The 26,930-nt window shown below is 34.7% G+C and overlaps 4 protein-coding genes, 1 long non-coding RNA gene and 1 other non-coding gene across 7 annotated transcripts; 3 read left to right on the forward strand and 3 right to left on the reverse strand.

The window, feature by feature from the left end:
• Window positions 1-66: 66 nt before the first annotated feature.
• Window positions 67-138, forward strand: TRNAQ-UUG (transfer RNA glutamine (anticodon UUG)). Its single transcript has one exon. It is a non-coding gene; the product is annotated as a tRNA-Gln (tRNA).
• A 5,506-nt stretch (window positions 139-5,644) lies between these two features.
• LOC125208592 (bidirectional sugar transporter N3-like) lies at window positions 5,645-7,187 on the forward strand. The gene is made up of 6 exons (XM_048108239.2): window positions 5,645-5,791; window positions 6,002-6,038; window positions 6,127-6,337; window positions 6,434-6,592; window positions 6,682-6,801; window positions 6,885-7,187. The coding sequence occupies exons 1-6, from the start codon at window positions 5,740-5,742 to the stop codon at window positions 7,083-7,085; spliced, it is 780 nt and encodes a 259-aa protein (XP_047964196.2). The 5' UTR covers window positions 5,645-5,739; the 3' UTR covers window positions 7,086-7,187.
• A 1,140-nt stretch (window positions 7,188-8,327) lies between these two features.
• DCI1 (delta(3,5),delta(2,4)-dienoyl-CoA isomerase 1) lies at window positions 8,328-9,406 on the forward strand. Its single transcript, XM_048102310.2, has 2 exons — window positions 8,328-8,990; window positions 9,056-9,406. The coding sequence occupies exons 1-2, from the start codon at window positions 8,354-8,356 to the stop codon at window positions 9,244-9,246; spliced, it is 828 nt and encodes a 275-aa protein (XP_047958267.2). The 5' UTR covers window positions 8,328-8,353; the 3' UTR covers window positions 9,247-9,406.
• Window positions 9,407-10,321: 915 nt separating this feature from the next.
• Window positions 10,322-16,140, reverse strand: LOC125203833 (RNA polymerase II C-terminal domain phosphatase-like 3). The gene is made up of 12 exons (XM_048102309.2): window positions 15,096-16,140; window positions 14,865-14,997; window positions 14,684-14,739; window positions 14,527-14,584; window positions 13,120-14,439; window positions 12,109-12,714; window positions 11,877-12,023; window positions 11,518-11,786; window positions 11,333-11,444; window positions 11,004-11,261; window positions 10,849-10,895; window positions 10,322-10,763 (listed from the first exon to the last, which is right to left on the reverse strand). The coding sequence occupies exons 1-12, from the start codon at window positions 15,728-15,730 to the stop codon at window positions 10,700-10,702; spliced, it is 3,705 nt and encodes a 1,234-aa protein (XP_047958266.2). The 5' UTR covers window positions 15,731-16,140; the 3' UTR covers window positions 10,322-10,699.
• A 3,293-nt stretch (window positions 16,141-19,433) lies between these two features.
• LOC125203370 (uncharacterized) lies at window positions 19,434-20,665 on the reverse strand. Its single transcript, XR_007173349.2, has 2 exons — window positions 20,443-20,665; window positions 19,434-19,930 (listed from the first exon to the last, which is right to left on the reverse strand). It is a non-coding gene; the product is annotated as an uncharacterized LOC125203370 (long non-coding RNA).
• A 1,609-nt stretch (window positions 20,666-22,274) lies between these two features.
• Window positions 22,275-26,678, reverse strand: LOC125203367 (uncharacterized). 2 transcript variants are annotated; one of them, XM_048101699.2, is made up of 7 exons: window positions 26,298-26,678; window positions 25,960-26,025; window positions 25,678-25,807; window positions 23,355-23,450; window positions 23,159-23,281; window positions 22,754-23,016; window positions 22,275-22,638 (listed from the first exon to the last, which is right to left on the reverse strand). In XM_048101699.2, exons 1-7 carry the CDS (start codon window positions 26,355-26,357, stop codon window positions 22,528-22,530), a joined length of 849 nt encoding a protein of 282 aa, XP_047957656.1. In that variant the 5' UTR covers window positions 26,358-26,678; the 3' UTR covers window positions 22,275-22,527. The 2 variants fall into 2 exon arrangements, with proteins under 2 accessions (XP_047957656.1, XP_047957655.1); XM_048101698.2 differs by having other exon boundaries at window positions 25,960-26,048; window positions 26,298-26,677.
• Window positions 26,679-26,930: the final 252 nt, after the last annotated feature.

Genomic DNA, 26,930 nt, shown 5'->3' on the forward strand with positions numbered 1-26,930 from the left:
AATTAGTACTAGAAGATTAAACAATAGGTATATTTATTACAACAACGTAGTTTCTCATCACAACAAGGTTCTATGGTGTAGTGGTTAGCACTCTGGACTTTGAATCCAGCGACCTGGGTTCGACTCCCGGTAGGACCTTTCCGTTTAATTTTTGTATTTCTATTTTAAAAATTTCTTAGTATAGTATTATAGTTATACAGGGTAAATGGTCGATTTTGTGTCACTGTTTAGGATATTTACCCGATAATTGAGAATTGAGAAGAGTGATTATTAGAAGAAGGTAATTGTTGTAGTGGGGGCATGGCATTGAGGCACAAGATATGAATTGTTGTTACACCTTTTCGTCGCCCCATTTCTCTTTTTTTGCATTGAATCGAAATACATTGCTCTTCTCCGAAATGAAACTAACTACCCACAAAAGACAACAAAATAAAGGAAAACAATTAGCACAAATAACCTTTTTCTGTTTTCTGTAATGCATATAGAAGCTACAATTTGAGAGATGGTTGCACTTTCAATAATTTGCACGCAACATAAGTAACTAGTTTAATTTCAGTTGAAAGAATATTAATTAATTCGTTTTGAAATTTGAACCTTCCGTTCAATGTATAGTGACAATTAGCATACACAAGTTGATGTGTACATACCATCCATTTGTGATGTGTGTATACATGACTCTTGAAGCCATACTTTAGAGATATAGCACAATTTAATACGAAATTAATAAAGTAAACAAGAGATAGAAGAAAAAGTGTTTGAATTGTCAGTAGATAACGTAATCCATCTTAAAGTGGAGAAAAATTAGATAAAAGTGATAAGAGTAAATGTCAATTTTAGTCCAAAATATTCACTTTTTGATAAACAGGTCCATAACAAATGAAATCCTTGTCAGAGTGGTCCTTTTTTTACGGTCCCGTCAAAAAACTAACGGTCGTGTCACTGTGCAATTAGCGTTGTCTGTTAGTTATTTGACGGAACCTTAGAAAAATGACTACTTTGGCAACATTTTCATTTGTTATGGACCTACTTTTTAAAAAGTGAATATTTTTAGGCCAAATTCATATTTCGATCATATGTTTAGGACCTAAATTAACCCTTTTAAAAGTGGATGGCAGCCAAAATTGAGCTAGTGACATGGATGATGGATGTGAGTTGTCGTGGTTTATAAGATTATATGCAAAATAAAAATATATAATAATGTTAAAAGTGACATGCAACATAAATCGATTGAGTTCCCCTTCCAATTAGAATTGAAAAAATTGCGTAACTAAGCCTCTGTACGTAATCTACCAACTCCCACTCTGCTCCCTAATTTAATTTATTCTTTCCTTAGTTGTATATTTTTAAATTGCGTAATTATTTTAGCCACACAAAAAACATCTACTAATTTGATGCAAGAGCAATACTAATTTGGTGTTTATGAAAGAATATGTGTGGAATTGAAACAAGTAAATTTGGAAGTGAAATGCGATGGCGCCAAATGTAGGGAGAATTGAAGATATAAATTTTATTGGAACCAAATGATTGATATGATTTTACTCATAATCATGTATGTACATCACAACAATTATTTGCTAGACATTGACACACACATTAATCACTTGACCACTAATATAGTATTAATCATATACATAAGTAACGTGTGCCGTGAGATTTAGCCCAACACACCACATTTTCTATTCACTATGCGACCATGATTATTAAAATTATATATATAATCCAAGCATCAAGGCCTTCATTTTAATTATCACTTTTCACCCACAATCAACAACAAATACAACAAAATGGCATCCTTGATTCCAAAAAAATGTTGATAAGAGTTTTACTACAAAAATTTGTTGATAGGAGTTTTACTAAAAAAAAGGTTGATAGGAGTATTATTTAATATACAATTCTTATTTTGGGTAACTATATACATATATTATACAAAAAGTATACCAATAACATATTTGGTGCATGTTAAAATTAGAATTAGAATTAATTTAACTTAACAATTGGGTTTATGTAAGACCATTTTTTTTTTACTTTGTTCTTGTACTTGTCATTCCTCATTTTGATATTCAAACTAATCTTTTGTAGCAATTTTTTTTTTCTAATTTCATCCTCTACCAGTCCTCCAATCTTTGACAATTAGTAGTGTTTATTTATATCTATTTAGTAAGGGCTAAATATAATATCCACAAAAATAACAATAGAAATAACACTACAATAAAAACAATTGTTAAGGTTAATTTTTAATGCAATTAGATATGCTAATTTGTGTTTCTAAATATACCACCAACACTTCAAATGAAAGCATTCTTAAAAAGTAAAAGATTAAATTAATTTATTTTTAATTTAAGAACGCTTTCTTCGTCGTGTTAAAATTATTATTATTATAAAAAACAACGCAAGTTGCTTCTATATCTTTGTAATGTAATAAGTAAAAAATTAGTGAGCATGTGGTATTGGGACTATGGGCCTAAGCCTTTTCAGGTTGTGTTCGACTATTATAATAATAATAATAATAATAATAATAATAATAATAATAATAATAATAATAATAATAATAATAATAATAATAATAATAATAATAATAAATATAAAATTAAGAGTGACGAGTTATATTGACGTGTCCATGCAAAATATGTGGGTCCACCTCGTATTCACATAACATAGGCATATTTCAATTCTTAATACGTAACCTCTTTAAAAGGGTTGAAATTTAAGGATATTATTCAATGGAGTGAGTAATTATATAAAGCCATTAATTACTTCTTCTGAATATCTACCAGATACACATAAATATGTTGTATTCATTGGTGGATATTTAAGTTATCTTGCTTGCATAAAGCAATTAAATTACTTATTTAACTCATATTAAACGAAATACCATTTTTTAACAGTAAGTTCCTTATAAATTATAATGCGTTTTGGATTTGGTATATTGTAGTGTAAGATTTATATTTTATTAGCTAGCCTTAATAAATTCAGTTTAATAAATTTTGCGTGCATTAATATTTTATACTTTTAATAAACACCATTGTTAATACTATTAAAGACCAAAGACGTTACAAATTACACCTACATCAAATTTGACATCTATTATATGCATATTTGTGATGATTAATTGTAACAATTTTTAAAACAAACTTATCCTTAAAAAAGAGAGATTGACATAGAGTTGGAATAAATATGTCGTTCACGTTCATTGCTTACTTCAATACGTCTTCAAAATTATGAACTTTAGTTTTTTTCTTTCATACAAGATTGTATCTAAAAGTAAAAAAGTAGACCCACTATTAGTAAATCCGTAAAAATAATGTAAAAATATCATATATATGAATATTTTCAGAATGATTTCTTATTATCATGTCAAGATTTTTAAAATGATATTACTATCAAAGGTTATTTACGATTTTTAGAATAATATCTTATTATCATGTCAAGATTTTTAGAATGATATATATTATCTAAGATATGGTTAATAGTCATTTAAATTATGAAGTTTTGTCAAATTATGGTCAATAAATTATGAAGTTTCAATTTTTCTCAATTGTCACATCCATCCACAAAATATCGTCTTTTAACAATGTTCAAAATGACAGTATTTCACTGAAACAAAAACTTGACAAAAAATAAAAAAAAATTTAAAATTCATATATTTGATAATATATGTTGTGTATGAAACAAATAATGGGATGATGATGATTTAAGGGGTGCTTAAATTAGTAGTGTCACGTGAATCTGTCATCATCTTTTCCTCAATTATTTATGCTAATAATATGCGACCACCAATTTGGGCATTTTGCGTGACAAATAACGCCAATCCTCCCTTCTCTACCTCATACTTATCACACCTTAACACCACTTTACCATTCCTAATCCTATCTCACACACTGTTTTCGTGTGATATTAATTAGTGATGATTAATTAAGGAGGTGGAGACACGTCGGATTGAGGTGTGGCATGCACGATATTGCAAAGGCACGTGAGGATGCAAGGTGAATGATATTCTCGTACGCCACCTACTATATTGTTTTCCACATGTCATGCAACAAAGATGACTCAAATCTCTACTCCTCTCTTCATGTGCCGGATTTAGAGGATTATTAGTAGGAAGTAGAAAAAAATATTGTAACGTGCGGTTTATTTTTATATAATAGCTTTATGAAATTAGAAATATTTAAAATGATATGGATTTTAATTTAAAAATAGTAAAATAAGTAGAAGGAAAAGTGTGTTATGGAAAAATGGGTCACACCTCATTAGAAATAAAGAAAATTTTTAAAAAGAAAAGTTTTTATTTTTAGAGGACAAGCCAAAATTTCTATTTTCAAGGGATTGAGGAAATAATAAAATGTGAGTGAAATGAAATTAGTGAAATATGGAACTTATTACTACTCTCTCCATTAAATATGGAACTTGTTTTATTTTCTGTACTTATGTTGAAAAAATAATACTCTCTTCTTCCCATAATAAAAGTCATATTTAGTATGAGCATGAGTGTTAAGACATGTAAAGAATAATGAGTTGGAAAAGTTAATGGAATATGAAGCGCACTCTTTTATACTCCCTTCGTTCAACATTAGTGAAGACATTTCTTTTCAACATGCACTTTAAGTAAAAATTGTGTTAAGTGAGTTAAGTAAAGAAAGAATAGGAAATGAAAAAGGTAGAGAGATGAAGAGAAAATAAAACAAGAGAGAGTAAAATAAGTGAGAAGAAATGTGTTGACTTTCACTAAAAAAAGAAATGATTACTATGAAACGTACCAAAATGACAAAATGACTCTAATACTATGGAACAAAGAGAGTATTGATTTTATAATAAAATATGAATAAAGTGAGTTAGTGTAATGAGACCTACTAACTATTTATGGTAAAAGTGAAATATGATTCTTATTGTTGGACGGATTAAAATGACAAAATATGATTTTTTTGTGAAATAGAAGGAGTAATAAATAATTAAAGTGTAAAAGAATAAATTAAAAGAGATAATAATACAAATAAGATTGAACTGCGACTCATATTAAGAACGAACTGAAAAAAAATAAAATGGGAATACTAATTGGCTACAGACGAAGAGTGCACTACATTTATTTCATTCCAGGAAAAGTGAATTTTTAGTTATTTTTTCATTTAATTAATACATTTTAATCTCATCCCATGCCTATTAAAGTGAACTTCTGTTTATTAATTCATTGTATTACAATTTATTTTGGGCTTAACAATATTTTTATTTTATTAATTTGTATTGTTACATCTTACCTCGTTATTTACTTTTCTTGCTTTTATCAATCCATATCACATATTTTTTCAAGCCTAGCAAATTTTTATTAAATCTTATTTCATGGTTACTGAAATCGATCATAAAAATACTATATGAGATTTTAAACTTGATTTTTAGAATTAAAATTTTATAGTAGGTCTAGTCACTTATAAAATATTTTTTAGTAGGTCTAGTCACTTATAAAATATAGTTTTGATAATAAATCATACAAATTTTAATGTAAAATTAATAAAATAAGAGAGAATTAATAAAAAAAAAATAGAGTATTGTTATGCCTTCCAAAATTTGAATCCGGCACTGCTGTCTCTCCCACACCTCTCTCCCTATATAAAAGCAAACGCAATCATCCCATTTTCTGCATGAACTAGCTAACTCTTGCATCAATAATTAGTGAGAGAAAAAGCAAGAGAAGCCGGTTTTTAATTGTGATTTAATTTTAAACACCTTTCAACCTCTAATTTACCTCTCATGGCTCTCTTCGACATTGATCATCCATTGGCCTTCACATTCGGCATCTCAGGTATAAATTACTCCCATCTCATATGTACATACATATATATGGAATCATAGATGTATATAGATATAGGTAGGTAGGGTGTTGGCCAATTTCAAACGCATGAAACTATTATATAAATCATGGAAAGGTTGTGATCTCTTCAACTATTGGTATGAATGAAATCCATTATTGCTATTTGTGATTGAATTAATGTTTTGTAATTTGTTTGTGCAGGGAATGTTGTTTCAATTTTGCTTTTCCTGGCTCCAGTGTAAGTTTATTCTAGAATTAATACTAAGAGTATATACTATGAAAGAAAAAAAATAGTACTAATGGAAAAAAAATGGTTGAATTGGCAGGCCAACATTCAGGAAAATTTACGAGGCGAAATCAACGATGGGATTCGATCCACTACCTTATGCAACGGCCCTGATGTCGTCGATGTTGTGGCTGTATTATGCAATGCTAACACCAGACGCTGTGCTTATCATCACCATCAATCTCTTTGGATCCATTCTTGAGACTGCCTACCTCATAGTCTTCAACATCTATGCTAACAAGAAAGCTAGGGTATGCATATAACATACTACTACTTCTCTTTCATTAATTAATCATTTTGGAATTGCATTTACACATATACATGATCATAAAATCAAATGATCTCAGGCTCACGCCGCCAAGATTCTGGGGGCGATGATGGGGCTCCTTTTCTTGATATTTGCGGTCACATTCTTCGTGTTCGAGGGCCATACTCGAGCTAAGGTGGTTGGATGGGTTTGTGTCGCCCTTTCCATCTGTGTTTTTGCATCTCCCTTGATAATCATTGTAAGTAGTTTAATTACTACTCCAGTAGTACTACTATTTTTAGTTTTTGTTTTTATTATAGAATAACAATTGAGTGTTTAATTATGCAGGCTAAAGTTGTCAAGACGCGAAGCGTGGAGTACATGCCTTTTCTCTTGTCATTTTTCTTGACATTGAATGCAGTTATGTGGTTCGGATACGGTTTGTGCAAAAAGGATTATTATGTGGCGGTGAGTAATGATTAATTAACTAATAATTTGAAATAATTAATTAATTAAGTGATTAATGTTAATTATAATATTAAATGGTGCAGCTTCCGAATGTGGGGGGATTTTGCTTGAGTATGATACAAATGTTGGTGTATCTGATTTACCGGAACAAGACGCCTCTGAAAAAAGATATAGAAAAGAACATCAATGTAGTGAATATTAAGGTTGTCGGAACACCTGATGTCCAAGGCACCGCTGCTCCTGCCCAAATAACTGTCCAAGCGCCTCTCAATGCTGTTGTTTGACCAGCTTCTTAATTTTGTTCTTCTATCAACCAGTACTTCAATAATTCTTGTTTACAACATTTGCTGCAATTTATTCATTCTACAGGGAGTAATCTTTTACTAGTTTGCGCAAATTTAATTAATAATTGTATTAGTATATGATTGATGATGTGAGGTTTTGGTTGCTAAATTTAGAGACCCACAATCATTGTAGTGTTTTGTTAGAGGCGGCGCCGTCACCGCCGCAAAAGGCCAGCTAGAGGTCATAGTAACTAATAAGGTCTCAAATGAATAAATAGCCAGTTTGTTTTGGTTCGTTTATAAAATAAAATATAGTTATGTTGAATTTTTGATAAATTTTTTGGTTCTAATATTAATTTTTACTAAAAATATTTGAATTAAGTTTTTTTTTATCTCTTTTTCACTTTATTAATTTACACTAGTGAAACTATTGATATTAAATAAAAGTAGTACTCTCTTCGCCTATAATCAGTAGTTATATATGATGTTTTTCGTTTTGTTCTGTCGAATTAAAAAGAATCATACATTCATACTACATTTTAGTAACATGGTCCACAACTTTTTTGTCTTATCCCTATAGTATACATATTTTTTTTTTGTTTCGATTTCCAATTATTCAATTATTTATTTTTATTTTCTCTTTTATAAGTTTAGTTTTAGAACTCTTATCTGTGTATTAGTAGTGGATGAATATTAGTTGTGGAAGAATGAACTTGTAAGTATTTATTCATAGTATTAATTTCTTTCCTTTTAAATCTCCGAATGAAAGATGTTTTACTGGGCCTGAAGTGGTGAACAAATGGGCCGAGAAGAAGGCCCAAATAGCTGCATCTCTTATCTGGATATCTACCTGAAGAGATTAGATTCAATAATTTGGTTGCGAAAATGGAAGATTCTATATAAATAGTTTGGTGTGAAGATGCTCCAAAATTAGGGAAAAATCATTTTTTTTAATAAAAAAGGAAAGAGAGGAGGATATATCTTATCCAGGATTGGTTTGTTTCATAATTAATTAATTACTACTTGAATTTTCACAATTAAATGAGCTCTAATACTAGATCGATAATCTAGTATGTGTTTTAGTTTAGAAATGTGAATAGCTAAGTTTCGTATAGAATCTTTTAAATCCTTTATAAATCTCCGAATGAAAGATGTTTTACTGGGCCTGAAGTGGTGAAAGAATGGGCCGAGAAGTAGGCCCAAATAGCAGGCATCTGTTATCTGCATAACTACCTGAAGAGATTAGATTCAATAATTTGGTTGCGAAAATGGAAGATTCTAATTACAAAACCCTCCAAATCAAGCGGAAATCCCCAAATTCAAGAGTGTTTAATCTGGTAATCAATCGCCCCTCCCGCGGCAACGCCCTCTCCGCCGACTTCTTCACCGAGTTCCCCGCCGCCCTCTCCTCCCTCGACCGCAACCCCGACGTCGCCGTCGTCGTTCTCTCCGGCGCCGGGAAGCACTTCTGCACGGGGATCGACCTCCACCTCCTCAATTCCATCACTCATGACGCCGCGGAGGAGGGGCGCACTCGTGAGAAGCTCCGTCGCGAGATCAAGTCGATGCAGCAGGCCGTGACGGCGGTGGAGGAGTGCAGGAAGCCGGTGATCGCGGCCGTCCACGGCGCGTGCATCGGCGGAGGCGTGGACATAATCACGGCGTGCGATCTGAGGTACTGCACGGAGCAGGCGGAGTTCTCGGTGAAGGAGGTGGATCTGGCGATCACGGCGGATCTCGGGACGCTGCAGAGGCTCCCCGGCATCGTCGGGTTCGGGAACGCGATGGAGCTGGCGCTCACGGCGCGGCACTTGTCTGGATCGGAGGCGATGCGGCTAGGGCTGGTGTCGCGAGTGTTCGGAGATAGAGAAGCGATGGAGAAAGGGGTGGCTGAAGTGGCCGAGGGTAAGATTGTCATTTCAACGGCTGAGATATTTTGATTGGAAATTGAATTTGTGGTGGATTATTAGGGATTGCTGGGAGATCGCCGCTTGCTATAATCGGGACGAAGCGGGTGTTGATTGAGGGCAGGGACATGGCGTTGCAGCAAGGTTTGGATTATGTTGCCACGTGGAACTCTGCGGTGCTTCTCTCTGATGATTTGAGGGAAGCACTTTCTGCTCACCTCCAGAAGAGGAAACCGTTGTTTGCTAAGCTCTGACTTGTTTTATTCTTGTCAATCTGTTTTTACTGTATTTCGTTATCTATCTCAATATTGTGATGCAATCTCACTTTAACAAAGCTAAACATTGCACTCCATGTAAGAATTACTGATTGAAGAAACTACACTCACTCAGGAACAATGAGATACATTCAACCAAGAGTTGCCCGATGACCACAGCTATCATATTTCACAAATTTTAAATTTTCGAATGATAACAGTCGAATGATAACAGCCTCTTCTTTTATGATCTTAACTCATTTAAATCTCTTAAGAAAGCAAAAAATGAATCCCGGTGGTCCCCCAACAGTTCCTTCCCTCGCAATTCCCCAATGTTCCCCGGCACTCCCTCCCCCTAACGGTTCCTTCCCTAGCAATTCCCCAATGTTCCCACCATTCCCCATCTAAAAGGACCCTTGGCTCCTTGTCATTCGATAACACTACCACACAATTGTGATTCAATTGATCTGCTTTATTTCTTTATTATACTAGTTTTTTTTTTAATTTTCTATGTATTTTTCTTTTTTTCTTTATTATACTAGTTTTTTTTTTCAATTTTCTATGTAATTTTATCGTTGGTAACTTCTTTTATAAAAAAATTACATACGTTTTGCTGCAGGGTTTATTTTATAATACAAAAAATAACCTGAAAAAAGGATGAAAATGGTAAAATAAATTGGAGCGAAATTTGGGTGTACAATTTACATATTGTTGTTGATGAGGCTGAACAATGGTAAATGGAGAACTTTAAGGGTTGCTGGTGTCATTAAATGTTGTTGTCATTTCTTATCCCCAATTTTCTCTTGGTCCATGTTTGTGGATAAACCTTATCGGGAACAGTCTAAAGTTTGTCAGAAAATCACACAAATGTAAAATGTAGTATGAAATGTGAATACAGATTTTTTCTGCAGTTCCAATTCTAGATATCATTTTATAGGAAAGATTCTAGAAAAACATAGCTTGAAAAAGAAGAAAGAAGAGAAAATTTGAAGGGAGAAAAGCTGATGGGCCACTGACGAGCACAAAATTTGTTTTTCACCCTAGATTTTGTGATGTAAGAGATGGCAAGTTAAGGTCTACAAAGTAGGGCCATAAATATGATGATGGTGTGTCGCCGATTGATTGGACTGGATTAAGGTTACAAAAAGCTGAAAGAAAAGTACAGAAGCTCCAAAACGAAAAACAACCTTATCCACAAATAGAAACATACAGTGCCCAGAAAATCATTTTGATTTTCCCAGGCTTCACACAATCGTATTCCACATTTTGTTGAGTTATCCATCCAAATTAGTTATCCCATCTATTTTACGTATAAGGGGGGCCTTTCAATTGTGAAAATTTAGTTAGGTTCGAATCGGATCGGATCATGGCATTTACATTCACCCCCGCACTCCAGCAGCAAGGGTGAAAGAATGGTTATGATTAAAATTTGTAGTCGATATTTTAGTTTTTATTATTGTTTAATAGCAAAATCGTGCTCGTTCGCTCTTCGATACAGCAACGTTGATGCTTCGACCCTGCGAGTGCAGCATAGTTAGTTCGGTTGTGGGTATAATAAAAGAAGCTAATATCAGTTGGCATCATTGGCATCGTAGATCATACCATCCAGGGTGGACTACAAATATTCCTCTAGACAGTGCCCAGTTCACCTGTAGAGTAATAAATTCAACATTTTTGCCTAAACATAGCATAGCATAGCATAGCATAGCATAACGTGGAATTTGATGGATTAATTTGAGAAAAACAAATTAAAATACCTTGTCCGTCCCAAGTGAATTTGCAACGACATGTGTAACCTGCTCATCTAAGTGAGTAGTGCACTCAGCACCGAATTGCTCGGCCGACTTCCACAGCGGATGCATTTGAGGATGGGCTTCACCAACCGGGAACACTCGGCTGAAGACAATGCGGCAACCCGCTAGAATCTTCCGTTGTTCACTAGCTAAGATTTGCCTAACATCGGCTTCATCTAATGAATCATGTCCGAAAAATATTTGATGTATTTTCTCAATAACCTGTTTGAAAACACCGAAATCAAACACCCGTCACCGGCAAGGCTCATTCAACAGGTTAAATAGAAGCTCACCGCCAAAGAAGAGGCCAGAGTCCCATCTTCTGGTCTCTCATCGTGATCAATCTCGAGCAGGGAAGGGCCTGGTAGTCCAAATTGCCTTCTACTACACGGGAAATATATATACCTGAGGAGAACGTGTGAGACTTCGGTTTAAAGTACACAGTGAACAGTCTAAAAATATCAAGCCAATCCATTACCGTTCCACAACAATCAAGTTTGGTTTGTTATGTGGCCACACACGTACAGAATCATCAATGATTACGACCGATGACTCCATGCCCAAAACACCCTCCAAATCCTTGCTCTTGGGGACTCTATCATCACTATCAAATGGTTCACCATCATCACCCCTCGAGATAACTCTTCCAGAAAACAGTTCCCCTTTTGGATCAAGCAATTTTGCCATCTCAGTAGCATAATATTTGTTTCCCATCGTGTAGAGATGCAACTCATAGAGTTTGCTTGCCTAAATTGGAAAACACATGGAAAATGATATAAGCTTTTAGAGGTAATGTAATTATTAAATGACATTTTTTCTATTGAGCAGATCTATTACCTTCTCCAAGAAATTCCATATTCCAGGACGCAACTTGGTCCACATTCCCATATAGGGAAACCGGAATAGATGCCTTTGGGACTTTTCACGATCCTGTTCCTCCTTCTTTCTCAGCATCTCATCATGCAGAGGATCAACCTCGACAAACTGAAAATACAACAAAATGTTGGTGAAAAGTCCCCAATATTATCAGGCCAGAATGAACTTGAGAAAAAGAAAAACATTTTCATGCCTTGGCTGAATTTAGGAGAGTATGATCAAGATCCAAGACAAGACAAAGCTTTCTAGCAGAAAACATTTTATTCTGTTCTTCGAGTCTCCTAGCCCTTTCTCTTTGGATAGCAGCTTTTTGCTGGTTATCAAAGCCATCAAATAAATGCTCAACATCACTCCAAGCATTTGCATTAAGTGGTCGAGGGGGGATAGATGTAGCTGTATCGGATGTAGAGTTACTTCCAGATCTGAAGTTGACAGCCTCGGTAGCTACTATCTTACTCTCCAGTGCAGCTTGATGACTTTGTAATGGCTGTGACGATACACTCAGAGGAAGAACTGGTGAAGGTGTACTTGCTTGCGATACAGACATGATATCAGCAATATTCCTCAGATTATTAGTAAATTGCATGGTAATATCAGGTGGTTTCACACTACCAGAAGGCACTGCCTTCTCCATTTGACCTTCTTGCCCTTGGGTGCTCAAGTTGCTCATCATTACTGAAGAAGATGAAGGATACTTTTTTGGGGGATCAGAAACTGCAGTCACAATCTTCTGAGGTGCATTATTATGTAGAATACGGCGTGGGTCACGAGGCTTCATTCGAACTTTTCCAGGTTCCTCCTGCAAATTACATATGCAATTTATGTGTGCAGCAAGAAGAGAAGTAAGAAACTCGTAACAAACATGCTAGATTTCTATATATATATATTCTAAAATACAAACAGTTTTTATCAGAAAAAACAAATTAAAATATCAGTTATTTCATCAAGATATCTACTTTACAATTTCTGAGAACATTGTATCAGGAATAGGATGCTGAGTTTCACATTTAGGTTTAATTTAACATCAATCAACATAATAGTGTGCAGGAATATGGATTATAAGAAAAACAGAAGTCCATATTCCATAATGAAAAAGAAAAAATAGGCTGGAGCCACAAAAATGACATCTAGCATAAATTGATATTAATGATATGAAGGTTAAACAAATTAAGAGAAACAAGAAAAACATACTATAAGTTCCTACCACAGTGACCGGCTGGCAAGGAACTATTCCCGCTGGTTTTTGGCCAAGCATTGAGGAGAAAGGCAGGGCACCAGATGTTGATGGAGCTGCTCCCAAAATGGAATTTGGGTTTGGTATTTGACTTGCACCATTGTTATCACCAGAAGACTTATGTTCCATTTTGAGTATACTCATCCACATAGCTGGATTGCCAACTATATCCCTTAATAAAGAATGAAGAGGAGAAGACGCACTTGAACTTTTCGCTGGAAAAATTTCAGTTTGACTTGTTAATGGTGATTTCGTGTGACTGTTAACGGGTAGACTCGGGGATGGTGTTGGCATCTGAGAGGTTGAGATTGTCGTCGCAAATGGAAGGGTTGTGTCCGGACCCAAGGACTCATTTTTTTGGCGCTTCAGTGTAGGACTATCCAAAGGTAGCTCCTCAACTACCTTATGCTTCCTCAAACTCATTACACCAACAAACGTTGATTTGGATTCATCACTTCCAATCGAGGGTAGACTCTGACTGACATTCCTGGGACCTGCATCAGAATTGGTCATTCGGAGCCTAGGGTCCCTACTTCTCACAGAGGAGGGTTTTGACACAGGAGTTCGGAAACTATTTACAGTATTAACAATCTGAACATTGCTAATTTCTGGACCAGCTATAGCATCCCTGGAGGCAGTAGAAGAAAATGTTGGCTGCCCTAACATCAACGAATTCACAGCAGGGTTAAAATTGTGGCTAACAGAACTGCTGACCTCCTCACAGGCTTCACCATCTCCATTATTATCTCCCTCCCCTGAAGGAGTTGGACTTGGAAGCCTATCATCCACAAAAAAGGAACCATGTCCAAACTTTTGCTGATAACTGGAAACAGCTTTGACAGCATCAGTTTCATATGGATGCAGAACTGGATTTGCTTGAGGAAGAGTTTGTCTAGGAACAGGCCACTCAGGTTTCAGCAGGCCTTGCTCTAAAATTAATCCCTTATCAAAAGGGGAAGTTGCAGAATGTTCTCGTGTCGGAGAAGGAAGACTGTCTGCATCATGATCTTTGTGAAGATCTAGCAGAGGAGGAGGCATTCCTTTAAGCCTCGGATTAACTATCCCTGGTTTTGAATAGTGTATGGGAAAGCTCTGCCCACTTTGATCCACTGAGCCAGCAGACCCAGGTTCTTTTCCATGTTTCCATAGGTAATCTGACTTGTTATCAGCATTCTCTAACAACACATGCAAATCAGTTGTATTAAACCCCTCCCTTCCTTGTGTCTTCGCAGTAGCACCGTTGCTCAAGGAAATGTCTGAAGACTCAAGAGACAACCTAATCGCCTCCACCTGCGACACCATAACGCAAAATAAGATACTACTATAACTACTGCATTTCCTTAGAAATGATAAATTGTGTGTGGAAGGGACATTCACCTCTTTCAACTGCAAAGAAGAAAAAAGAGGCTTCAAGCTTGTTACTTGAGCTAGCAACCTAAAGGTATATTATCAAGGATAATATGGTCAGTATTAAAGAAATGCCACACAAACAGAGTCAGAGTAAAAGACACAAAATACTCATAGTGCTACATACCTCAACAAAATTGCTTCCTTCTGTTGCTTGAGACTAGGAGTCATTGAAGAAAACACCTACATATACGAAAAAAACTGAGAATTGTATTAAAGCTTACATAGAGATGAATAATAGTACTATAAAAAAGTTAACCTGGTCTGCGAAACAAAATGCAATTGAGTTTTTCGATTGATTATCATACCGAATGAAGAGTCTGAATTGCAGCTAGTAACAGTTGAAGAAGAGTGTCTTTCTCAGCAAATGGTCCCTCCAGCACAATCTTGTGCAACTTAATTGTTGTGGCCTCCAAGCGTGAACAGAATGCATCAAAAGAGCTACACAAACACAAAAGCATTAACTACTATAGTCAAAGATTACTCTTTTAAGCAATGAAAACATCAGTGCAGCAGCCAAAGATTCCGCTATGCCTTACTTTTGTGCATCAGTCGCGTTAAGACTGACAAGCTCTTCCATTATTAGATCAACACCTTTGCTCTTATCTTCCTTGATAATCTCAACAACATCCAAATCTTTATCTTGGACAATCACCTCAGAATCCAAATCAATCTCTCCTTCTTCCAGCTCACCTTCTTCCTTCTCATCATCATCCTCCACATCAATCACAACCCTATTACTGTCAGAGTTGCTATTATCAGTACTACCATCCTCCATCATCACAAAAACGTCACCCAATGGCTTATTGTTCACAGCCTGCGCCCACGCCAGATTATACAAACCCGAATACGAAGTCTTGGGAGAAATCTGGTACTTGTACATATCTCTCACCGTCAAAACCCTAGCACCACTCCCGCCGCTAGTGTTGTTACTAACATTGCTAGGGTTAACAGCGAATTTGGGGGGCGGCTGCGGCGAGGGTTGCTTAATATTGAAATCCTCTTCAGAAATTTCCTCGACGGAGGCGGAATCCGAGATCTCACCTTCCTCTACATCGTGCAACTGCTGCTCCGCCTCCAATTTTATTGCTTGCGGATCGGTTTCCATATTTAGGAACAAGGCAGGGGTGCTTTCCTTAATTAGGGGATTTAAATTCAAATCACCGACAAGCATATGTTGAATTGAATTAGAGCAATAACAGCGTATCGAGCTAGTTAGCAAACCGAATCAATAAGTTAAAGAAATTGGAAGGGGCTGAGGGGTTTCGGAAATGGAAAATAAGTGAAAACTAGGAAATTGAGGAAAAATGAAAGATTGGATTGGATTAGATTTGGAGGGGTTAAGGATTAAGGAATGGAATTAAGATTGGGATCGAGGTGAATTTGGGGGATATACTAAATTGATCCTAGATTAAAAATGAGAAGGCGTAAATTAATTTGCTTCTTGGCTTCTCTCAGGTCAGTGAAGAACAGAATCCATGGATGATTTGGAAGGGATTTAGGGGAAAGAGAGAGGTGGAATCGAAGATTAGATCTGGGCCGTTAACATCATATTCTATTCAATTTCGACGGCCTCGTTGCTCAAGGCCCAAATACATTTCTTTCCATCCATTTATTTCCGTAAAATATATACGGCTCTGACCCTCTGACCCCCTCATATGTACAGTAGATACTAAGAAACTCACCGCATTAGGGTGTCTCCGGTGGCGCCCCTCTCACTAGGATCTTCACTAGTCCTTCTTATAAAAATTGTCTGTCACGTCAGCACTAGCCCTTCCCATTTCACTAGGACTTCCCACAATAAAATTAATAAATTCATAATTAATATTAAAATTTACGGAATTAAAATTTCGACACGAGCTGTATTTATAGAATTTTTTTTTTTAAAAACAAAAAATTTAATTAATTAATTTTCGGTGGGACGTCCTACCCACGCCACAGTGGCGGACGTCAGGTAGGACGTCGATGCGAGGGGCGAGCCCATCCGACGGGCACTCGGGACGGGCGTGGGCGCCCTTCCCACTCCCTACGGCGGACGTCCGGTCGCCCGTCGGCGACGGGCGAACGGGAAGGGCGACGGTGGAGACACCCTTAGCATGGCGTCTTGTTTGTCTACGCGTGTTTGACTATTTCTGATTTCGTATCCCAAATTAATTGAAATTATATGTTGAGTTGATTGTCTATGTATAACAGATTGTCTGCCTATGTATTCATAGTGCTCTGATTTTGTATCTCATATTGCTTGGTATCATATGCCGAGTTGTTTGCCTAGGTGTCATAGATTGCCTGTCTACTTTGTCATTTTAACTACGTTGCCATTCTAACACATCGCATAAATATCATGAACTATGCTCAAATTTTGAACTTCTATATTAACTTAAAAATATGATCATAATGAACGAATTATATGTGATTGTTATTGATTACTCCCTCCGTTCCTTGTTTATAGAAGCATTTCTTTTCATCACATAGTTTAAAAATAGTGTGTTAAATGGATAGTGAAAAAAAAGTAAGAGAGAATAAAATAAGATGGATGGTAAAAAAGAGAATTACTTTTTGTCAAAAATAGAAATAAATCAATTAATTTGGAACTTCCTAAAATAGAACGACTCAATTAACTTGGTACTTTCTAAAATAGAAAAATGACTCGATTAACATGGAAAAGAGAGAATATAACTTATTTTAAGTTACTACATATGTGAATATTAATTTACATAGAAAAAAACTAAAAAAACACAAAAATAAAGTACCAATAAAAAATCAAAAGAATACAGAAAAAAAAAGAAGTGAAAAGTTTCTCACTTGTTCGTTTATTCAATGAAAACATAGAGAAACTGAGTGAGAATAAGTAGACAAATACTCTTTCCGTCCTACAATAGTAGTCATATTTGGTTTGGGCATGAATTTTAAGAAATATAAAGAAAAATGGATTGAGAATGAGTTAGTGGAATAAGTTGGTGGAATGTGAGACTTATTTACCATTTATGGTAAAAATAAAATAAGACTCTTATTGTGGAATAGATGAAAATGACAAAAGAGGACTATTATTGTGGGATGAAGGGAGTAGTTGGGATTCTTGAAGAGCCATGTATGAATCGATTTTGTCGAAATCTCCAATCGTGCAAAATACGAAACACTGTTAAGGTTCATGACTTTTACAACCAAATTTTAAGGTTGTGGAAAAACCTGAAACTTTTTTTTAGCACCGTTCATGATTTTAGTGATAATCTATTTTCTTTTATAATAAAATAATAGACATAATATAATTTTTAATTTTTAACACATATACTTTATAATGATTTGTAAATATATGAGTCCAAAAAATAAGGTGGTTGTTGGAATGAGACTGAGATAGTTTAAATTATAATGAGAAGTTGTATCATATTAAAGCACATTGTAATCGTATCAAATTGACCAACCAACCAAGCAACATAAATTTGACTCACGATATACTATATTATGAACAAAGTAACCTGAAATTTGTGGTAATAAGACACAACAATGAAGTAATCTTGTGCTCAAAAGAAACATCTAAAATAACATATGACAGATAGTAATGATTAGTTGAGTCGGGATTCTTTCGAAAGATAGCTTTTCTTTTAATGAAAGCAATCATCTTTTGAATGCAAAGTACTTCTCATAAATGTTTATCTACTCTTTTTCGGTTTCTTCAACAAAATTACATAGAAATTAGCCTAGAACATTATCAACTCCAACATATGTTCCTTATCTTCAACATCTCTTGATCATCCAAGCAGCGGCGGATCCAGGAGGGGGCGGTCGCCGCTTCCCCTTATCCCACCCCTTATCCCACCGGAAAACCTTCATGGTCGCCCCCTCCCTTGGCTGCTGACACTGCCCCGAAGAAGAAGGCCAAGACCAATTTTTTTTCTACGCTACTAATTATTGATGTGCGGACTAATTCTTTTGATTATTTGAGGTTGTAAGAAAAATTGTGTGGTATGAATGTCGGGGAGGAGTTTTCTCTCTACTTCTCTTTCTCTGGTTTTGAACGATAAAAACTTAAAAAGGGAATAAGGAGGAGATGACTTTTCTATTTCATTTTTGACTTGATCAAAATAATAACTTAACAGTATACTGATAGAGTAAAAACGGTATTACTCCTACAATCCTTTATTTTTGTTCTCTTTTATATGTGGCAAGCCATGGGTTAAAATTAGACGATTAAACCATGAATCATCTTAATTAGTTTAGTAGTAATAGTAGAATGTTTTATGATTTATTTTTATTCACGGTAGATAACTCAATATTTTTAATTTGTAAGACAATATTAATCCAAAATTAAACTTGGTACTAAAGTCACTTCGTTATAAATATCTATTCAATTATTTGCAAGCCATATTTATAGTATTTGAAATTAATGTGATAATCCAAATTAATGTGATAATCCATAATTCCCATTTATTCTATTATGTTTCTTTTCTTTTTTTTTGAAAGAAGAATATTGAATTTTTTTTCTATTTTTTCTAATAACTAATCATGTTATTTATGTCAAATTTCATATTCATATTATTTTTTACTTAATATTTCTACGTCTAAAAATAGTCTCATATTTTGTTTTACCCGCCAATCACTCTATATAGCCTCATACTGAAAGAATTTTCAAAATAAAACAATAATAATTATGTAAGCCTCATGCTTAAATAAAAAAATATAGTAGTATATCAAATAATAACACATTATTTTTGGTGTATTTTGAGTATGTTTTTGTGAAACCGAAGGATAAAGGTTTAATGGTAATTCCGCCCCCTCCATTTTTGATTTCTGGATCGGCCACTGCATCCAAGACATTCTCTTGATCAAGTTTCCAGTCTATCAAAGCCAAACCTTTCAGGTGCTGCGAAACTCAAATGTAGTGAACGAAACCGTACTCCCTTCAGTGTGAAAACTTGAAGAATGGTTATGGAATACAATTATATGACAACACTTGCACTATACGGTGGAATGAACAACAACAACAATCCGGGTCTAACGAGATGAGATATTCACACGTAAGTGTAACAAAGAGACTTATCTAGTTTGGCTGCAGCTATAGGTTCGACTTCATCAGCCTTTCCAGCACCGTATGTATCAACTTTTGATGAGTGTTTTTGCTTTCGAAGAGGAAGGAGACGAGTGTAAGAAGGTAGCAGCAGCAGCACGAGCATACTCAAGGGCGCTAATAGCAGCGTTGATATCAGCCATAAGTGCCTCTGGAGCTGCAGATATATTCTTCACATCTTCAAACACACTCCATTTAGGCGTTTCTACGCTAGAACTCATCTCTATACACAGATATTGTACTGTCAATAAACCATGACACTACCATTCTTGGAGCTGATTGTAAGCATTTCATCAACCACTTTTGTCAATCCTGCAAAAATTTGATTAATTACACAACACTATATTAATAGAGATGATCCAAAATGCTTATCTTATAGGAATCAAAATTCTGCCCTTCAAATTATAACAAGAACAAACAATTAATACCAATCATGGTGCAAGAATTAATTTAGATAAACAACAATCCTCCAATATGCAACCTAAATATCTTCATCTTCATACATATAAATCACAAACCAAATATTGCCCTCTTCAATAAAAAAAAAACTCTAGGAACCAAACACCCTTCAAAAAGGTGTTTCATGTTTTTCACCTTTAAGAAGGTGAAAGTTCTTTCTACAAGAATCACATAATATGAATAAGCTGGAGCATAAATGAGGGAATCCAACACCAATTTCACATCAAAATCTCACAATCAACAAAATTTATCCTCTTCGGATACATCATCTGTAAACCCACCATCATGTGATTGAATTACATAGAACTTATCTCCAGAAAAAACGAAAGAGTAAATTAGAGTGCAAGAAAATGGTGGAAACTAACCTTGCTTTAACAAAGAGATGATCATTCACAACTAACTGGACACTAGATGTTTGTTCCACCTACTCTGAACAGAGAAAAGAAAGCATCTCCCAATATAATGTGATGTTAGTGTAAATTTATACAGATGACATTTCTATAGTATTTTGTTCCTTCGTGATTCTAATTGATTATGCTTTTCTGTGCTGAATTATGAAATTAGTTAAATATAAATATATGGCCTTGGTTTGCCCTTCCATTAGTTGGTATTGAATAATTATGTGGACCATTATGTTATAAGTGGACCATAATTATATGCACTTATTCTATTGGAATTATTGTCAACAACAAATATTCTATTGGTATTCTCCTAGTTCATCCACTGATATGACATAAACCATAACCAATTATTTCACCTAAAGCACCGTCAAATAAATATACTCCACAACACTTGTACTCTAGTAGGAGTACTATATACCAAATCCAACTTATCATTTTTTTTTCACTTCCAACTAGTTAATGTACATATACTGTGATTATTTTTAGATTAAAGTACTATTTTTGTCCTAAATATATGGCTGAAATACGAAGTTGGTCTAGAACATTTACTTTTTGAAAATCGAGTCCTATACAAATGAAATCGTTGTCCGATCGATCCTTTTTTTACTGTTCTGTCAAAAACTAACGGTCAACGGACGATTACTGAAATTTTGACTAAACTAGAGTATTATTCTGTGATTAATTAAATAAAATAAAACAGAGACGGGAAGTGAGAGAGAAAAAGAGGGATAAAGTAAATTTCTTTTTTTTTCTATTTTTATTTTATTTTAATTAATTATGGATTAATATTCTAATTTAGTCAAACTGTCACTAATCGTCCGTTGACCGTTAGTTTTTGAGGAAATCTACAAAAAGGACCAATCGGACGACAATTTCATTTGGTTTAAATGCATTAGTACTTTTTAATTTATTTAAGATACAAATATAATAACTATACTCCTTAATTCTGATAGAATTAAGAGGGGAGTGTTATACTGCTAACTCAATACTTAATTGCTAACTACAACTAAATAATAGTCATTAGATATTCAAATTAAAGGCCTAGATCATCAACCCCGAAATGACAATACGATCAACAAAAAACGTCAATAAGGCCATAGGATTAATTCCAAAAAATATGAATAGGGGTATTAATGTCAATTAACTACAAAATTAGTTATAACTAACTTTTAAAAGAAATCCCAAAACTTTAAATTCATATAACATATATCAAATTAAAGATAATTTTATAAGGATCCTACATACATATGTTCCGACGTCAAAATTGGAAAAAAAAATTCAAAATTTTTTAATTTTTTCGTACAGCAGAAATGTCAACATACTATTTAAAATATGTTAATATAATACATGTAGAATGTCAATATAAGCAATGAGTTAACATTCTTAAAGCATTGTGTTGATATTTTGGAAACACTATATTGACATTTTCATCCAAAATCCTATTGGAGTTTTTTTTTTATCTTTTTCAATTTAATTAATAAAAACAAAAATTAGACGTGGCAAATTTTAGACCATACGTTTTCTAAAATCCTATAGCCTTAAATTAGTTGTAGTTAGCAATTAAATGATAAGTTAGTAATTGATCACTCCCTGAATTAACAATAGTTTAAATTGGATATAAATCCTGAATTATGATAGAATTAATTAATAATAGTACATATTTTATACATATTTGTTATTTAGATCCAATACTTTTCAGTGCATATAAGACCAAAGGCATAGTGATATTGATTCCTAAGTTCAACTCCAACCAAAGTACACACTAATGGTTGAGTCCAAATTCAGATTTCAGACAATTTTGGCACGAACGAATAATGATGTAATAAATCAACAGTATCATCGGAATGAAGTGTCCATATACATGTATATTAGTTTAAGCTACTTGTGACAATTATTGTGAGAAAATTTTCAAGTACATTGACAAGAGCAAACCAACAGAATCAAGCTAACTTCTAAAAGAACTGAACCAAATTCCACTGCCTTTGCAGACAAATTGACACAGCTCCCTCCAACTCTGCAGGTATAGATACTTGATGCTTGCAAAACAACTCACATGGCGACGACACCGGATGCCCACGGCACAACAACTGGAGCATTCGGGTGTGCATCTCGGTACGATTCTGGATACTTGTCTTTAAAGTTCAGCCTTGGTGTTTCCGACTGCAAAACAACAATGAAAGCAGGGATGATATTCAGTTTCCTCGACTATTTCCCTTTTTTCAAGCAGAGGTATATCGTTTTCGTTGAATGTATAAAAGGGTGGTTGCAAACTCACATATTTTAGCCAGCACTCCCCATTTTTATGTTCGTAAATATCTGGAGAGTAGCATCCTGTCTCCGATGGACAATAGACCCATATATTGCATTTTTTGTCACCGGGTTTGGCACGTCTGGCTTGATCCAAACACGACATACAACACTCGTAAGCAGAATCTTTATGGTGAGTAAGTCCCCATCTGACAGCAGCACCATCATAATCACTATGTAGCTCAGCATTGCATTCAGGAGGTAGTTTTCGGCCAGGTAGGACTTCTTCATCTGGAATCGGAATTACAAATATCAGCCAACAAGTCAGTTTCACATTTTCCTTCGCCAATTTTACAAGAACTTTATATTGAGCCAGAAGAAGATGAGAGAGCCTCATGAATCAACAAATCATAATATGCGACCAAGTAATTACCGGACTCTTGTTCACCCTCAGGTTTGTCGTCGTGTTCCTTGTTAATAATTGGTACTGGTATCCATACACCAATCTCTTCTGACATTTCAGACCAACCAGAACCTAAAGCTCTTGAAACAGCGCCTGTAAATGCAATTTGTAAATCAAATACAGAACCTGAGAAGCCTAAAGAAGGCCAAAGGAATACATATCATACCGGCTTCCTCAGGTAAAATTGTTGTGTTTAACATTTTCCCACGAATAAGTTTTTTAGCTTCTTTTAATTTTTGTTTGCGCCAGGATTCTATTGCATCTGCACAATAAAAAGATAAAGAGTGTTATAGCATAAACTATACAGGGAACATAAACATGTGACATAAGCAAACATCTTCCATTTTTAAAGGTAATTACTGCAACATAGTAAAATTAAAATATTGCACTACAGACATCTGAGACATTTTCCCTCAGGCCTTAACAACACACACACACAATATGTCTTCCTTTTGTTAAAGCTAGATGTTTATCAGCAAAACTGTTAAATATAATGTTCCAATGAATTTAATTTTGCTGGTGTCGCAATCCCACCACCTCTATCTAGACAAAGAGAGTATTGTTACTAACAAGTCCAATTTGTGTTGTTCTTTTTTAATTCAATTACCGTAGATAAATTTTACTGTTGCACAAGTATATAATTGTGTTCAGTTTTAGTGGGCATAAATCCTACATTTGCGGTATGGCACATTGAGAGACATTCAACAAAACTAATGGAAAGTGCAGATTCCAAAAGTGAGAAGGGTTCCAATTGCTATGAACAAGTGAGAGTCCCTCCGTCAAGTACCGTAAGTGGAGTGGCTGTGAGCAAATAAGGAAAAAAATCTGGATAAGGGCAATCCAAAGTAGAAGGGCAAAAGGATGGGACACAGAGAGGATGAGTTTGAGTAAGAGACGGATGAGCAAGGAATGTTAGAGTCATATTGGGAGAAGGAAACCAGAATAATTTGTTCCAATATTTCCTTGGTGATAATGTTGAATAAACGACAATCGCACTTCCAGATCTGCCTGGTTGCATAGATAGGTAATTCAAATTAGTTAATTAATGATCAAATAAAAACAGAAAGCAGTCTAACCACCAAAGAATCCTCCATTGTTTTGAAGCTCATGTCAACGGTCTATCTAAAGAGAAATATCAAAATCTATCTTTGCAGTTTCAAGAACTCAGTTACAAACACGTCAATTCTTATCTTGTTGTTTCGAATTTCAGTCCCACTCGTGAAGCCTTGGGTGACTTCTTCGATTCTATTTCACATGATTTCTAGCACGGTTTTAAAGGAAACTAATTAAGAATCTGTTGGCAATGAGTGGGAATTTGTAAGCATAAACTTATGGACTAAGATGAGGTAATTGTGTTACTTGTGCTACTATGGCATATCAAATCAAATGATCCAGCAATCAAGAAACTGATATGAAAAAGAACTAACATATAAGAGAGCTAAAATAAACATATTGAAAAAAAAAAAAAAATCAGGTGAACAGCAAGCTCAATTTTGATAAATAGAAACTAGCACGGTCAGGGTTTTGGAATTCTAGACTCCCATACAGTGTCGTCAATTCTTTTTTGACATGCTTAAGGACTAATATCTCAGCAAGTGGACCAAGTCATGGTAATTCTAAAAGGGAGTATATCCTTATTGATATTAGACACACTTAAACTTTCCCCGCTAAGCCAAGAAACTATATGGGTGACATAGCGCATAGACAATCAAGTTGAGGGGTTATACTCGAAAAAATATTTTCTTGAGAAGAAAGAGAAAATTCTGCAATGGTTTGGTTTAATTTACAGTTCCAACTTCTATTTTTCAGTATCTCCAATACAATTTACAAAGTTGGAGTATTTGTTTTCAAAAAAGTGTATCGTATTTGTGTGAAACTTTAAATATGTTTGGAATTATTAAAATTCTTGGAATTAATATGCCAAACTCTACATTAAAGTTGTGGTGTAAATATCAACAAAATATTAAAAGTGGTCAATCCCATCATTGTGGTTGATACAACAGATATGCTTCAAGTGTCTAACATAATAGAAAATCAAAATCAGCATCTGAGGCTTTAGCTACTGAAAGTGCTATCATCATAGAAAACCTCATCGAACAAATTCCAATCAAGGAAGATTTAGTTTCACAGATACTGAATTTATCTATTACCCCGTCTTTCCCTGTATCTTCCTCCAAACCAAATATATAAGGATTTCCAAATCCCATGTCCAATCCACCCCTCCAACAACCAGTCCAATCCTGACCTAATTCTACCTACTGATAAATCTTCTTGATCATTTTATTCCAACAAGACTTAGACCTAACAATCTAACATCCAAAAAACAAATAGTATTGTATTTCTACTTCTAATGTAGTGTTAAAGTATCAAAGAATTCAACCATTTAAAATTTATATATACAAATTTAGAACGCTGTACAGAGTTTGCACAAAAAGAAACATAGTAGCATGCTGATTAAACTAAGCATCAACAATTAAGGATATACTGACCTCGTTGCTCCGTCCCATTGGCAGCAGCATCTAAGCTTCTGAACCTATCTAGGATCTCATGTATCAGCTTTTTTTTCAAACTGTGGGGCAATTCTTCAACTCTTTCTTCACTTGCAAATTTTTCCTTTAGCTGTGAGATCATTAACCACAAAGAATACATCCATTATGTAGCAGTAACACTAATGATAACAAAACCAACATCAAGACACATACACAATATAACCTAGAGATTTGCACAGCCAGATATTCACAACTACTTCCTCAAGCTAAACGGGATCTCACCAATCGAATAAGTTCTGTGGGTTCTGCTGCTTTTCGTATTCGATTCGACTCTTCCATTCTGCTAATCTGATTTGCATTGTATTTAAATACTGGATAAGCAGTAAGCACAACAAAGGTTAGCTAGAAGACTATTTTCAGCCAGGCAAACACCCATATATTTGACTAATTGAGTAAACAAAGTAGTGCAACACAATCAAACAATAACTCTGGATATCAAAAAGATAATTGAAACTTAAAGATAAAGGCTCTAGCTGCAAGAACCAAATTTTAATCAAATCCAATTGGGGTTTCAAGAGAATGAAAGACAAAAAGGGGGAAACTTATTCAGAAGCTCTTACTGGTGCGAGTGTCAGCGAAGGAGTAGTTGTAAACAGAAGCGTAGAGAGAGTGGAGCACATAGAGAGCAACAACAATGTTCACAGAACAAACAACCAAAGTCGTTCTCTTGTAAGAACACTCTCCTCTCGCCATCTCCCCTTCAGCTTCTCATCCATACCATCATCCTCACTCTCTCTATATGTATAATGTAATAATGTGTATGATTATGAACAGATTTCTCAAGATTTATACGTTTTCCCAGCACAAAGAGGAAGAAGCTTGGGAATTTAGAGCGGATTTAGAACTGGATGGATCGAATCAATGGAACCTTATTCGATTGCTTTTTTCTCTCACTCTATCTTTTTACAGTGAGTCGATGTTTTATTACTGAAATTGAACCCCTTTTTCGAAGTGAGAAAGCATTCGCAATTAAACGTTGCTTAAAATGTCGGTTTACTTTTAGTTTAGGTCATATGTATGCAGGTTACATCTTGAGCTTTATTTGATTGTCAATAGCTTTCTTAATTTTCATGGAGTACTTATTTGTTTTTAAAGATTTCGTCTCATTCAACTATTTTTGAAAATTTCAAAAATTTTATGAATTACATAAAAGTTAAATTTAATTGGTTCTTTAGTTTATTATTTGAAATAAT

This window comes from Salvia hispanica, chromosome 6, assembly GCF_029641045.1.
Source record: "Salvia hispanica isolate PSC_SH4W2 chromosome 6, Shi_PSC_v1, whole genome shotgun sequence".
NCBI lineage: Eukaryota > Viridiplantae > Streptophyta > Magnoliopsida > Lamiales > Lamiaceae > Salvia > Salvia hispanica.

Excerpts from the sequence above, each read along its gene's own strand:
- DCI1 (XM_048102310.2), top strand. The coding sequence starts at position 8,354 with ATGGAAGATTCTAATTACAAAACCCTCCAAATCAAGCGGAAATCCCCA. Across the intron at positions 8,991-9,055 it reads GGTGGCTGAAGTGGCCGAGG|GGATTGCTGGGAGATCGCCG; the intron begins GTAAGATTGTCA and ends GTGGATTATTAG.
- LOC125208592 (XM_048108239.2), top strand. The coding sequence starts at position 5,740 with ATGGCTCTCTTCGACATTGATCATCCATTGGCCTTCACATTCGGCATC. Across the intron at positions 6,338-6,433 it reads ATGCTAACAAGAAAGCTAGG|GCTCACGCCGCCAAGATTCT; the intron begins GTATGCATATAA and ends AAATGATCTCAG. Across the intron at positions 6,593-6,681 it reads CATCTCCCTTGATAATCATT|GCTAAAGTTGTCAAGACGCG; the intron begins GTAAGTAGTTTA and ends TTAATTATGCAG.
- LOC125203833 (XM_048102309.2), bottom strand. The coding sequence starts at position 15,730 with ATGCTTGTCGGTGATTTGAATTTAAATCCCCTAATTAAGGAAAGCACC. Across the intron at positions 12,715-13,119 it reads CTTGCCAGCCGGTCACTGTG|GAGGAACCTGGAAAAGTTCG; the intron begins GTAGGAACTTAT and ends TGTAATTTGCAG. Across the intron at positions 11,262-11,332 it reads CTCTGGCCTCTTCTTTGGCG|GTTATTGAGAAAATACATCA; the intron begins GTGAGCTTCTAT and ends GTTTTCAAACAG.
- LOC125203367 (XM_048101698.2), bottom strand. The coding sequence starts at position 26,430 with ATGGCGAGAGGAGAGTGTTCTTACAAGAGAACGACTTTGGTTGTTTGT. Across the intron at positions 26,049-26,297 it reads CTTCGCTGACACTCGCACCA|TATTTAAATACAATGCAAAT; the intron begins GTAAGAGCTTCT and ends CTGCTTATCCAG. Across the intron at positions 23,017-23,158 it reads TGAGGGTGAACAAGAGTCCG|ATGAAGAAGTCCTACCTGGC; the intron begins GTAATTACTTGG and ends TTCCGATTCCAG.